The sequence below is a fragment of the Oncorhynchus clarkii genome, unplaced genomic scaffold (assembly GCF_045791955.1).
Source record: "Oncorhynchus clarkii lewisi isolate Uvic-CL-2024 unplaced genomic scaffold, UVic_Ocla_1.0 unplaced_contig_8908_pilon_pilon, whole genome shotgun sequence".
Taxonomy (NCBI): domain Eukaryota; kingdom Metazoa; phylum Chordata; class Actinopteri; order Salmoniformes; family Salmonidae; genus Oncorhynchus; species Oncorhynchus clarkii.
The window spans coordinates 144,117-159,119 of NW_027260953.1; the positions used below are offsets into that span (position 1 = coordinate 144,117).

A 15,003-nucleotide genomic window follows, 5' to 3' on the forward strand; every position below is an offset into this window, starting at 1 on the left:
ACGACCTGGAGATGGCAGTGTAAAACTAATATTTCTCTCAAAACGGGAACTATTATTCGCCATGTTTGTCACAGTCATCCCAAAGCATTATAAAACTGTTATACGAGTAATGCTGTGAATTAAAGCAGAAAATCATCTGAAGGTGAGAGGTAGGTTTATTCATTAGGCCATTATACTGTTGTAACGCTGTATGGGCAGCACGGTTACCACAGCAGAGCACATTGCATATATATTTCAGTGGTTGGAAGCGGTTTGTTAAATTGTTAATCATTTGTAATCTGTAGCATAATGACACCACACACAGGCATAGGTTAACCAAACAACAAGCCCACCTCCGTTTATACAGTCAGTCACATAAAACAAAAAGTAAATCAAAATTATATAAATAAGTGTTAAGTCCTCAATGATTTTGTGAAAAACTAGTGAAACAGTTTAAATAATGAATATCTTGTCACCATGATTTTATTCCATAGTGTAGTTAACCAGAATGTAGCCACTGAGCAGCTAAACATACAACCCATCCACTAATTAGTACATGTGCAGACGTTTTTCATTGAGTATACAAGATTGACAGTTTCCATAATTTAGTATATTCTCCTCATTTCAAACCCCTTTAAGATTTTAGATTAATTCTGAGGAATTTTAGATTAATTCTGCAGAAGTCAAGCAAACAAACTCCTGTAATCACTGTCCATGGACAAATGACACAAAATAAAACCTTTAGGGACTGGCGAATGTGTGTGTATGTTTTCTGGGCGAAGGTGTGTGTGAGGTGGAGGAAGCCGTAATGAACCATGGTAATGCTAGAGTATAGAGAAGACACTAGATGCAACAAGCCCTGAGAATAGCAGCCTTCTGATCCTCCTCTGTCCCTCAGCAGCAAGGTGACAGGACAGAGTATCCAAACTATCTGGAACAGGGCTGAGCACCCACTACCAGGAAGCACTGTGGACAGCCCTCTTCACCCTTCAGGAAGCACGGTGGACAGCAGCAGCATTACTGTCCTCCTCTCTCCTTTCCTCATAGTAATTGTGTAGTCTGTGTTGAGTTATTCTCTGTGTAGTCCTCTGGAGCTCCAGAGCAGCACCCTGGCCTCAAACCCCCAGGACCCTGCTCACTGGATCAGACCCACACTTCATTCTGTTGTTTTTCTCTCTCAGGTTCTACATCTTTCAAACTCCTCCCTACCCTAAATGCTGCAGTAGAAAGTTGGTTGCCACGTTGATGTCGTTGTTGGATGCTCTGAGGGCATCCTGAGCATCTATTCTGGAGAAGCCCATCTCCATCAATCTGGCAACCTAGGGAAACAGAAATAAACACACACAAACATCAGAGAAATGCTAACACGAAACTGGTAAAGAAACGCAATTCCGTGTCCGCACTCACTCACAGTGCTCACCTGTTCTTCAGCTACAGGAGTGTTGACCAAGAGAGGAGCTGTGGGCTCCAGCAGTGGTGGAGCTGTGGGGTGGAGCTGCTGTGGAGAGGGGTGTGGCTGCGGCTCTGGGGGAAGGTTCTGTCCTCTGTGTCTCAGCGATGGGAAAAATCTGTTCCAGTTCATTAGGCCATTCTGGGAAGGACCGAGAGGGACAATCATGGTGCGTTCAAGACAACTGGGAACTCTGGGAAAATAATAAAATAACTCAGACTGGGAAAAATCACGACATCAGTGATCTTCAAGTCAGAGAAGTTGGAGCTCTAGGATGATGCCCGAGTTTCCAACTTGTAATTCTGAGAGGACCGTTCAAAGTGATTTTTCCCAGTCAGCTTAGTTCAGACAGGTTAAACAAGGATTTTAAAGCCTTGAGACAATTGAGACATGAATTGTCTATGTGTGCCATTCAGAGGGTGAATGGGCAAGATTTAAGTGCCTTTGAACGGGGTATGGTAGTAGGTGCCAGGCACACCGGTTTGTGCCAAGAACTGTAATTCTGTTAGGTTTCTAACACTCTGTTTCCTTTGTGTATCAAGAAACCACCCAAAAGACATCCAGCCAACTTGACACAACTGTGGAAAGCATTGGAGTCAACATGGTCCAGCATCCCTGTGGAAACGCTCCTGACACCTTGAAGAGGGCACGCACCAACAAATAACTTAGCTGGCAACATGGCTATTGTGTCAGTAACCACAGCCATCATTAACCATAGACTACACATACAAAGCCTTGGATACAGGTTAAAGGTGACAGGAAAAAGGTGTCCCTGTTTTTCCAAACCTTTATAGAAAAGCTAAATACATCAAAGTGATCTGCAATAATATTTGTCAGAGTAGATTTTGTACCTTTGATCTAACACTAAAAGAGGCATGGCTACCTGTCAACATGCTCTTTTGGAATGCTGAAGAAATTTGTCTTGGCACCTAAAACCCTCACAAACTTTTACAGATTCACAATTGAGAGCATCCTGTCGGGCTGTATCACCTAGTATGGCAACTGCACCGCCCGCAACCCCAGGGCTTTCCAGAGTGTGATGCGGTCTGCCCAACGCATCACCGGTGTCAAACTACCTGCCTCTACCTACAGCACCTGATGTTACAGATCACAAAGAACAACAACCACCCGAGCCACTGCCTGTTCACCCCGCTATCATCCAAAAGGCGAGGTCAGTACAGGTGCATCAAAGCTGGGACAGAGTAATTGAAAAACATCTATCTCAAGGCCATCACTGTTAAATAGCCATCACTAGGTAGCTTCCACCCAGTTACTGAACCCTGCTCCTTAAGAGGCTGCTGCCCTTATTACATAGACTTGGAATCACTGGTCACTTTAATAATGTTTACATACTGTTTTACCCATCTCATATGTACAGTGGGCTCCAAAATTACTGGCACCCCTGACTGGCAATGCACAACCAATACTTACAAAAATAAAACAAAATTATAAAGAAACTCAAAATACCAACATGTGAGAAATACTGGACTTTATTAATGCTTCAATGGAACCCACCAAAATCAATTTGATTTAAATAAAAATCAATGCCCTCCAAATCAAGGTTCCACAATTAATGGCACCCTTCATGATTATTGTAACATCTGCCGAAATTCAACCAGGAAGTAAATTCCACTTATTTACGTGTACCTAAATCTTAAAGAACTATATGGAGCCATTACACCACTTCCTGTTTCACTAGGGTATAAACATGAGGTAACAAGCATGCAATATCCCGCTGTCAACAAAATAACTGTCAGTTCAAAAGAGACAGCTGGTCGAAGACCTTCATACAGTGCCTTGCGAAAGTATTCAGCCCCCTTGAACTTTGCGACCTTTTGCCACATTTCAGGCTTCAAACATAAAGATATAAAACTGTATTTTTTTGTGAAGAATCAACAACAAGTGGGACACAATCATGAAGTGGAACGACATTTATTGGATATTTCAAACTTTAAAAAAAATCAAAACCTGAAAAATTGGGCGTGCAAAATTATTCAGCCCCTTTACTTTCAGTGCAGCAAACTCTCTCCAGAAGTTCAGTGAGGATCTCTGAATGATCCAATGTTGACCTAAATGACTAATGATGATAAATACAATCCACCTGTGTGTAATCAAGTCTCCGTATAAATGCACCTGCACTGTGATAGTCTCAGAGGTCCGTTAAAAGCGCAGAGAGCATCATGAAGAACAAGGAACACACCAGGCAGGTCCGAGATACTGTTGTGAAGAAGTTTAAAGCCGGATTTGGATACAAAAAGATTTCCCAAGCTTTAAACATCCCAAGGAGCACTGTGCAAGCGATAATATTGAAATGGAAGGAGTATCAGACCACTACAAATCTACCAAGACCTGGCCGTCCCTCTAAACTTTCAGCTCATACAAGGAGAAGACTGATCAGAGATGCAGCCAAGAGGCCCATGATCACTCTGGATGAACTGCAGAGATCTACAGCTGAGGTGGGAGACTCTGTCCATAGGACAACAATCAGTCGTATATTGCACAAATCTGGCCTTTATGGGAGAGTGGCAAGAAGAAAGCCATTTCTTAAAGATATCCATAAAAAGTGTCGTTTAAAGTTTGCCACAAGCCACCTGGGAGACACACCAAACATGTGGAAGAAGGTGCTCTGGTCAGATGAAACCAAAATTGAACTTTTTGGCAACAATGCAAAACGTTATGTTTGGCGTAAAAGCAACACAGCTGAACACACCATCCCCACTGTCAAACATGGTGGTGGCAGCATCATGGTTTGGGCCTGCTTTTCTTTAGCAGGGACAGGGAAGATGGTTAAAATTGATAGGAAGATGGATGGAGCCAAATACAGGACCATTCTGGAAGAAAACCTGATGGAGTCTGCAAAAGACCTGAGACTGGGACGGAGATTTGTCTTCCAACAAGACAATGATCCAAAACATAAAGCAAAATCTACAATGGAATGGTTCAAAAATAAACATATCCAGGTGTTAGAATGGCCAAGTCAAAGTCCAGACCTGAATCCAATCGAGAATCTGTGGAAAGAACTGAAAACTGCTGTTCACAAATGCTCTCCATCCAACCTCACTGAGCTCGAGCTGTTTTGCAAGGAGGAATGGGAAAAAATGTCAGTCTCTCGATGTGCAAAACTGATAGAGACATACCCCAAGCGACTTACAGCTGTAATCGCAGCAAAAGGTGGCGCTACAAAGTATTAACTTAAGGGGGCTGAATAATTTTGCACGCCCAATTTTTCAGTTTTTGATTTGTTAAAAAAGTTTGAAATATCCAATAAATGTCGTTCCACTTCATGATTGTGTCCCACTTGTTGTTGATTCTTCACAAAAAAATAAGGTTTTATATCTTTATGTTTGAAGCCTGAAATGTGGCAAAAGGTCGCAAAGTTCAAGGGGGCCGAATACTTTCGCAAGGCACTGTATATCACTGAGCACTGTCAGGGCAATTATTTAAAAACCTCTAAAGATATGGAACAGTTAAACCTCACGGTTAGAGCATGCAAATGCATTTTCCCCCCTGAGGATATGGAGGAGGATGGGGAGAGAAGCAACCAAATCCACAATAATAACGGTCAAAGAATTGCAGGCCTTGGTGGCCTCCACAACCACAGGCTCTTTGGAAGGGTTGCCAGAAGAAAGCACCATCAGACTCCACCACAACCACAGGCTCTTTGGAAGGGTTGCCAGAAGAAAGTACCATCAGACTCCACCTCCACAACCACAGGCTCTTTGGAAGGGTTGCCAGAAGAATGCCCTTTCTGACCCCAAGACACAGACGCAAGCGCTTGGAGTTTGACAAACGTAATTCAAATTATGACTGGAAGAGGGTACTCTGGTCAGATGAGGCCAAAATGGAACGTTCTGGTCAGATACAGCATTGGCATGTTTGGCGTCGAAACAGAGATGCATACAAGGAGAGGCACGGTGAAATATGGAGGGGGGTCAGTGATGTTTTGGGTCTGTTTTAATTCCAGAGGTCCAGGGGCACTGGTTACGATTGATGGCATAATGAATTCCACCAAGTATCTGACAATCTGGTTGCCTCTGCAAGGAAGGCTGGGACTTAGCCGTAGGTGGACTTTCCAACAAGACCAAGACCCAAAACATACCTCAAGATCCGCACAGAAATGGTTCTGTGACAACAACATCAATGTTCTGCCATGGCCATCTGTTGCCGGACCTCAATCCAATCAAAAACCTGTGTGCTGAGTTGAAGAGGGAAGTTAATAAGCACAAGCCCACGGATGTGAAGGATCTTGAAAGGATCTGCATTGAGGAATGGTCCAACATCCCTCCAAATGTGTTCCTTAACCTTGTCAAACATCACAAGAAAAGACTCCATGCTGTTATCCTTGCCAGAGGTGGTGGCACTAAGTACGAAATGAGGAGTGCCAATAATTACGAAACCTTGATTTTGGTGAAATGTATTTTGTATTAAATAATTGTATGATTTTGGTTGGTTCCATGGAAACATTAATAAAGTCCAGTATTTCTCACACGTTGGTATTTTGAGTTTCTCTCTCTAATTATATTGTTTATGCGTTGCCAGTTTTACTTTTAGATTTGTGTGTATTGTTAGATATTACTGCATTGTTGGAACTAGAAACACAAGCATTTCACTACACCCGCAATAACATCTGCTAAACATGTGACCAATAAAATGTGATTTGATATAAATGGAAGACTCATCACAATGATCGGAAATTCACTATGTGGCTATAGCTAGCTAACTCTCATTATCTGCAGTGGAAGGACCACCAGAGGGCAGGCTGGGCTCACGGATAGTAGCCCAACAAGGCATGGGAGACAAGGTAACCAGAGGGCAGGCTGGGCTCACGGATAGTAGCCCAACAAGGCATGGGAGACAAGGTAACCAGAGGGCAGGCTGGGCTCACGGATAGTAGCCCAACAAGGTAACCAGAGGGCAGGCTGGGCTCACGGATAGTAGCCCAACAAGGCAACCAGAAGGCAGGCTGGGCTCACGGATAGTAGCCCAACAAGGTAACCAGAAGGCAGGCTGGGCTCACGGATAGCAGCCCAACAAGGTTACCAGAGGGCAGGCTGGGCTCACGGATAGTAGCCCAACAAGGCAACCAGAGGGCAGGCTGGGCTCAGGGATAGCAGCCCAACAAGGCATGGGAGACAAGGTAACCAGAGGGCAGGCTGGGCTCACGGATAGTAGCCCAACAAGGTAACCAGAGGGCAGGCTGGGCTCACGGATAGTAGCCCAACAAGGTAACCAGAGGGCAAGCTGGGCTCACGGATAGCAGCCCAACAAGGTAACCAGAGGGCAAGCTGGGCTCACGGATAGTAGCCCAACAAGGTAACCAGAGGGCAGGCTGGGCTCACAGATAGTAGCCCAACAAGGTAACCAGAGGGTAGGCTGGGCTCACAGATAGTAGCCCAACAAGGTAACCAGAGGGCAGGCTGGGCTCACAGATAGTAGCCCAACAAGGTAACCAGAGGGCAGGCTGGGCTCACGGATAGCAGCCCAACAAGGTAACCAGAGGGCAAGCTGGGAACACGGATAGCAGCCCAACAAGGTAACCAGAGGGCAGGCTGGGCTCACGGATAGTAGCCCAACAAGGTAACCAGAGGGCAGGCTGGGCTCACGGATAGTAGCCCAACAAGGCATGGGAGACAAGGTAACCAGAGGGTAGGCTGGGCTCACAGATAGTAGCCCAACAAGGTAACCAGAGGGCAGGCTGATCTCACGGATAGTAGCCCAACAAGGCATGGGAGACAAGGTAACCAGAGGGCAGGCTGGGCTCACGGATAGTAGCCCAACAAGGCATGGGAGACAAGGTAACCAGAGGGCAGGCTGGGCTCATGGATAGTAGCCCAACAAGGCAACCAGAGGGTAGGCTGGGCTCACGGATAGTAGCCCAACAAGGCAACCAGAGGGTAGGCTGGGCTCACGGATAGTAGCCCAACAAGGCAACCAGAGGGTAGGCTGGGCTCACGGATAGTAGCCCAACAAGGCAACCAGAGGGTAGGCTGGGCTCATGGATAGTAGCCCAACAAGGCATGGGAGACAAGGTAACCAGAGTCAATTAAGCACAGCTGACGGTACTAATGACATACTCTCCTTCCCCTATAAGAGAAAGAATGGAACCAGCAGAGAGGGGGAGGGAAAACTATCTCTGGAAGATGGCCACCGAGAGAGAGGAGCGATCCAGGAAGAACCACTAAGACGGTGACAAGCCCGTGACTTTTTGTTGTTGTAGTTTAAAGATAATCCTATTGTGTTCCTGTTTCATCTGGAGAAGAAGATGTATGTTTTTCCTTGGAAGATTTTCATTGATTATGTTGGAGTGTTTTTGTTGACAAAATGCCCTCAATAGAGAACTGTGTTCAATCCAGAAAAGCTCCTCCTGACTCGTTCATTCCACCTTTCCTCTTTAGAGAGACGCCCAATGACTTGGTCCGCTCACACTACTGCCTATGAGTCATCATTATTGACTTACATGTTCATTTCTTCAGATATACAAGTGTCTAATGGCTTCATTTCTGATACAGAGAAAATGACTCATACAAGCCGTGTCTGTAGCTTGTGTTCCTTGCAGTTGGCCACTAACCTATTAATTTAGCCCTCAAATGATGTATTTTTCTGGCCATAGAATGCAAGAATGACATCTTCACCAACATTTAGAAATGACAGCTAAATGTAGTGATAGATTGTTTTTTTGTGGGGGGGGGGGGGCTTATTTAATGAAGCCTAAAATATAATAATTATTAAGTGTCACAGTTTTTGGTGGAGACCTTTGCCCGTCACCTTTAAACAGTTTCCAGCTCTGATCTTCTCCCCATCATAACAGCCGTAGGGGGTTAAATAGCATTGGATCAGTTTACAGCTCTGATCTTCTCCCCATCATAACAGCTGTAGGGGGTTAAATAGCATTGGATCAGTTTACAGCTCTGATCTTCTCCCCATCATAACAGCCGTAGGGGGTTAAATAGCATTGGATCAGTTTACAGCTCTGATCTTCTCCCCATCATAACAGCCGTAGGGGGTTAAATAGCATTGGATCAGTTTACAGCTCTGATCTTCTCCCCATCATAACCAGCCGTAGGGGGTTAAATAGCATTGGATCAGTTTACAGCTCTGATCTTCTCCCCATCATAACAGCCGTAGGGGGTTAAATAGCATTGGATCAGTTTACAGCTCTGATCTTCTCCCCATCATAACAGCTGTAGGGGGTTAAATAGCATTGGATCAGTTTACAGCTCTGATCTTCTCCCCATCATAACCAGCCGTAGGGGGTTAAATAGCATTGGATCAGTTTACAGCTCTGATCTTCTCCCCATCATAACCAGCCATAGGGGGTTAAATAGCATTGGATCAATTGAAAATGGGGAGAATCTGAGCTTTGCAACAATGCCAGAATGATTGCTGTACTCCTAATATTAAATAACTGGCATTATTTATGAACAATTATTTTAAAAAGGCAAATGTCAAAACAGAGCTTCTGATGTCATCGAAGCTAAAATGGCCAATATAAATATAAACATGACTGTTTCTATACAGAATAAAGGTCATGTAGACTTTAGAAGAGCCCTGCCTGCACATCAGTTCAGAAGACAGAGACCGCCAGGAGCTGTGTGTTGGAAAGGCAGGACTATAAACTCACGTAGCCTTTGCATGTGAAGGACATTCATTCTGCCAATGAGAGGATTGCATTAAATATTCTGCAAAGGCATGCATGCTTCTGATTGGCCAAAACAGATCAGAAGGAGGGTCATGTCAAATGGAATGTCCATTAGTCTGTGGGTGTGTGTGTGTGTGTGTGTGTGTGTGTGTGTGTGTGTCTAGTACTGTGTGTGTGTGTCTAGTACTGTGTGTGTGTGTAGTACTGTGTGTGTGTGTGTGTGTGTGTGTAGTACTGTGTGTGTGTAGTACTGTGTGTGTGTGTGTATAGTACTGTGTGTGTGTGTGTGTGTGTTTAGTACTGTGTGTGTGTGTGTGTGTGTATAGTACTGTGTGTGTAGTACTGTGTGTGTGTGTGTGTGTGTGTGTAGTACTGTGTGTGTGTGTGTGTGTGTGTGTGTGTAGTACTGTGTGTGTGTGTGTAGTACTGTGTGTGTGTGTGTGTGTGTGTGTGTGTGTGTGTAGTACTGTGTGTGTAGTACTGTGTGTGTGTGTGTGTGTGTGTGTGTAGTACTGTGTGTGTAGTACTGTGTGTATGTGTATATAGTACTGTGTGTGTGTGTAGTACTGTGTGTGTATAGTACTGTGTGTGTGTAGTACTGTGTGTGTGTGTGTGTGTGTATAGTACTGTGTGTGTGTTGTTCTGTGTGTGTGTGTTGGTGTGTGTGTGTGTGTGTGTGTGTGTGTGTGTGTGTGTAGTACTGTGTGTGTGTAGTACTGTGTGTGTGTAGTACTGTGTGTGTGTGTGTGTGTGTGTGTATAGTACTGTGTGTGTGTGTGTGTGTGTGTGTGTGTGTATAGTACTGTGTGTGTGTGTGTGTGTATAGTACTGTGTGTGTAGTACTGTGTGTGTGTGTGTGTGTAGTACTGTGTGTGTGTGTGTGTGTGTGTGTATTACTGTGTGTGTGTGTGTGTAGTTCTGTGTGTGTGTGTGTGTGTGTGTGTGTGTAGTACTGTGTGTGTAGTACTGTGTGTATGTGTATATAGTACTGTGTGTGTGTGTAGTACTGTGTGTGTATAGTACTGTGTGTGTGTGTAGTACTGTGTGTGTGTGTAGTACTGTGTGTGTGTGTGTGTGTGTGTGTGTGTGTGTGTGTGTGTGTGTGTGTGTGTATAGTACTGTGTGTGTGTAGTACTGTGTGTGTGTAGTACTGTGTGTGTGTGTGTGTGTGTGTGTGTAGTACTGTGTGTGTGTAGTACTGTGTGTGTCTGTATATAGTGCTGTGTGTGTGTAGTACTGTGTGTGTGTGTGTGTCTGTGTGTGTGTGTGTGTGTGTGTGTGTGTGTGTGTGTATAGTACTGTGTGTGTGTAGTACTGTGTGTGTGTAGTACTGTGTGTGTGTATAGTACTGTGTGTGTATAGTACTGTGTGTGTATAGTACTGTGTGTGTATAGTACTGTGTGTATAGTACTGTGTGTGTGTATAGTACTGTGTGTGTATAGTACTGTGTGTGTGTATAGTACTGTGTGTGTGTGTAGTACTGTGTGTGTGTGTGTGTGTGTAGTACTGTGTGTGTGTGTGTGTGTGTAGTACTGTGTGTGTGTGTAGTACTGTGTGTGTGTGTGTGTGTAGTACTGTGTGTGTGTGTGTGTGTAGTACTGTGTGTGTGTGTGTGTAGTACTGTGTGTGTGTGTGTGTAGTACTGTGTGTGTGTGTGTGTGTGTGTATATAGTACTGTGTGTGTGTGTGTGTGTATATAGTACTGTGTGTGTATATAGTACTGTGTGTGTATATAGTACTGTGTGTGTGTGTGTATATAGTACTGTGTGTGTGTGTGTATGTGTAGTACTGTGTGTGTATATGTGTAGTACTGTGTGTGTATATAGTACTGTGTATGTGTAGTACTGTGTGTGTGTGTATATTGTACTGTGTGTGTGTGTGTGTAGTACTGTGTGTGTATATAGTACTGTGTGTGTGTGTAAATAGTACTGTGTGTGTGTGTCTGTCCATACCTGTGGTGGTCTGTGGTTCCTCCTGGCCTGATGGAACTGGGCCAGCAGCATCTGTTGATCATGGAGATCCATCCTCTGCTGTCTCTGGATGTCCAGAGTAGCCCCCATACCCAGGGGGGGTTCATTGGGGGGCGGGGGCCCGGAGAACAGGGGTTCCAGGACGAAGGCCCCTACACGGGACAGCCACCGGGGTACGAAGAGCAGCCGCTGCACCCCCAGAGCGTTTCCGTGGTACAGCTTCCCAGAGACCTGTAGGGGAACACGCGCTGTGTGGTTCAGACGTGTGGATTTACAACTTCTGAAGAAGCGGCTGTGGTTGAGATAAAGGGGTTGGGTATAATGCTGGTTGCTATGCAACAGGGTCAGTGTGGTGTGAACTCACCAGTCCACTGAGAGCAACGAGCCACATGAACGGACTGGAGGTCAGGAGCTGAAACACAACACAGAGACATATTAACCACTGACCCCCACCATGCTGAACACTATGTAACTCTACATATTAACCCCCACCATGCTGAACACTATGTAACTCTACATATTAATCACTGACCCCCACCATGCTGAACACTATGTATCTCTACATATTAACCACTGACCCCCACCATGCTGAACACTATGTAACTCTACATATTAACCCCCACCATGCTGAACACTATGTAACTCTACATATTAACCCCCACCATGCTGAACACTATGTAACTCTACATATTAACCCCCACCATGCTGAACACTATGTAACTAACTACATATTAACTCCCACCATGCTGAACACTATGTAACTCCACATAATAACCCCCACCATGCTGAACACTATGTAATTCTACATATTGACCCCCACCATGCTGAACACTATGTAACTACATATTGACCCCCACCATGCTGAACACTATGTAACTCTACATATTAACCACTGACCCCCACCATGCTGAACACTATGTAACTCTACATATTAACCCCCACCATGCTGAACACTATGTAACTCTACATATTGACCCCCACCATGCTGAACACTATGTAACTCTACATATTGACCCCCACCATGCTGAACACTATGTAACTCTACATATTAACCCCCACCATGCTGAACACTATGTAACTCTACATATTAACCACTGACCCCCACCATGCTGAACACTATGTAACTCTACATATTAACCACTGACCCCCACCATGCTGAACACTATGTAACTCTACATATTGACCCCCACCATGCTGAACACTATGTAACTCTACATATTAACCACTGACCCCCACCATGCTGAACACTATGTAACTCTACATATTGACCCCCACCATGCTGAACACTATGTAACTCTACATATTAACCACTGACCCCCACCATGCTGAACACTATGTAACTCTACATATTAACCACTGACCCCCACCATGCTGAACACTATTTAACTCTACATATTAACCCCCACCATGCTGAACACTATGTAACTCTACATATTAACCCCCACCATGCTGAACACTATGTAACTCTACATATTAACCACTGACCCCCACCATGCTGAACACTATGTAACTCTACATATTAACCCCCACCATGCTGAACACTATGTAACTCTACATATTAACCCCCACCATGCTGAACACTATGTAACTCTACATATTGACCCCCACCATGCTGAACACTATGTAACTCTACATATTAACTCCCACCATGCTGAACACTATGTAACTACATATTAACCACTGAACCCCACCATGCTGAACACTATGTAACTCTACATATTAACCACTGACCCCCACCATGCTGAACACTATGTAACTCTACATATTAACCCCCACCATGCTGAACACTATGTAACTCTACATATTAACCCCCACCATGCTGAACACTATGTAACTACATATTAACTCCCACCATGCTGAACACTATTTAACTCTACATATTAACCCCCACCATGCTGAACACTATGTAACTCTACATATTAACCACTGACCCCCACCATGCTGAACAGTATGTAACTCTACATATTGACCCCCACCATGCTGAACACTATGTAACTCTGCATATTAACCACTGACCCCCACCATGCTGAACACTATGTAACTCTACTGACCCCCACCATGCTGAACACTATGTAACTCTACATATTAACCCCCACCATGCTGAACACTATGTAACTCTACATATTAACCACTGACCCCCACCATGCTGAACACTATGTAACTCTACATATTAACCACTGACCCCCACCATGCTGAACACTATGTAACTCTACATATTGACCCCCACCATGCTGAACACTATGTAACTCTACATATTAACCACTGACCCCCACCATGCTGAACACTATGTAACTCTACATATTGACCCCCACCATGCTGAACACTATGTAACTCTACATATTAACCACTGACCCCCACCATGCTGAACACTATGTAACTCTACATATTAACCACTGACCCCCACCATGCTGAACACTATTTAACTCTACATATTAACCCCCACCATGCTGAACACTATGTAACTCTACATATTAACCCCCACCATGCTGAACACTATGTAACTCTACATATTAACCACTGACCCCCACCATGCTGAACACTATGTAACTCTACATATTAACCCCCACCATGCTGAACACTATGTAACTCTACATATTAACCCCCACCATGCTGAACACTATGTAACTCTACATATTGACCCCCACCATGCTGAACACTATGTAACTCTACATATTAACTCCCACCATGCTGAACACTATGTAACTCTACATATTAACCACTGAACCCCACCATGCTGAACACTATGTAACTCTACATATTAACCACTGACCCCCACCATGCTGAACACTATGTAACTCTACATATTAACCCCCACCATGCTGAACACTATGTAACTCTACATATTAACCCCCACCATGCTGAACACTATGTAACTACATATTAACTCCCACCATGCTGAACACTATTTAACTCTACATATTAACCCCCACCATGCTGAACACTATGTAACTCTACATATTAACCACTGACCCCCACCATGCTGAACAGTATGTAACTCTACATATTGACCCCCACCATGCTGAACACTATGTAACTCTGCATATTAACCACTGACCCCCACCATGCTGAACACTATGTAACTCTACATATTGACCCCCACCATGCTGAACACTATGTAACTCTACATATTAACCACTGACCCCCACCATGCTGAACACTATGTAACTCTACATATTAACCCCCACCATGCTGAACACTATGTAACTACATATTAACCCCCACCATGCTGAACACTATGTAACTCTACATATTGACCCCCACCATGCTGAACACTATGTAACTCTACATATTAACCACTGACCCCCACCATGCTGAACACTATGTAACTCTACATATTAACCCCCACCATGCTGAACACTATTTAACTATACATATTAACCCCCACCATGCTGAACACTATGTAACTACATATTAACTCCCACCATGCTGAACACTATGTAACTCTACATATTGACCCCCACCATGCTGAACACTATGTAACTCTACATATTAACCCCCACCATGCTGAACACTATGTAACTCTACATATTAACCACTGAACCCCACCATGCTGAACACTATGTAACTCTACATATTAACCACTGACCCCCACCATGCTGAACACTATGTAACTCTACATATTAACCCCCACCATGCTGAACACTATGTAACTCTACATATTAACCCCCACCATGCTGAACACTATGTAACTACATATTAACTCCCACCATGCTGAACACTATTTAACTCTACATATTAACCCCCACCATGCTGAACACTATGTAACTCTACATATTAACCACTGACCCCCACCATGCTGAACAGTATGTAACTCTACATATTGACCCCCACCATGCTGAACACTATGTAACTCTGCATATTAACCACTGACCCCCACCATGCTGAACACTATGTAACTCTACATATTGACCCCCACCATGCTGAACACTATGTAACTCTACATATTAACCACTGACCCCCACCAT

General features: G+C 44.3%; 1 protein-coding gene across 1 annotated transcript in view; it reads right to left on the bottom strand.

The window, feature by feature from the left end:
• Positions 1-137: 137 nt before the first annotated feature.
• Positions 138-15,003, bottom strand: part of LOC139402511 (ubiquitin-associated domain-containing protein 2-like) — a 42,711-nt gene continuing 27,845 nt past the window's right edge. Inside the window, exons 6-9 of the mRNA XM_071146501.1 lie at positions 11,403-11,450; positions 11,021-11,269; positions 1,400-1,570; positions 138-1,298 (exon numbers count right to left, since the gene is read on the bottom strand). Of these exons, the coding sequence (XP_071002602.1) occupies positions 1,185-1,298; positions 1,400-1,570; positions 11,021-11,269; positions 11,403-11,450 (582 nt within the window). The 3' untranslated portion in view covers positions 138-1,184. The remainder of the gene's footprint in view (positions 1,299-1,399; positions 1,571-11,020; positions 11,270-11,402; positions 11,451-15,003) is intronic.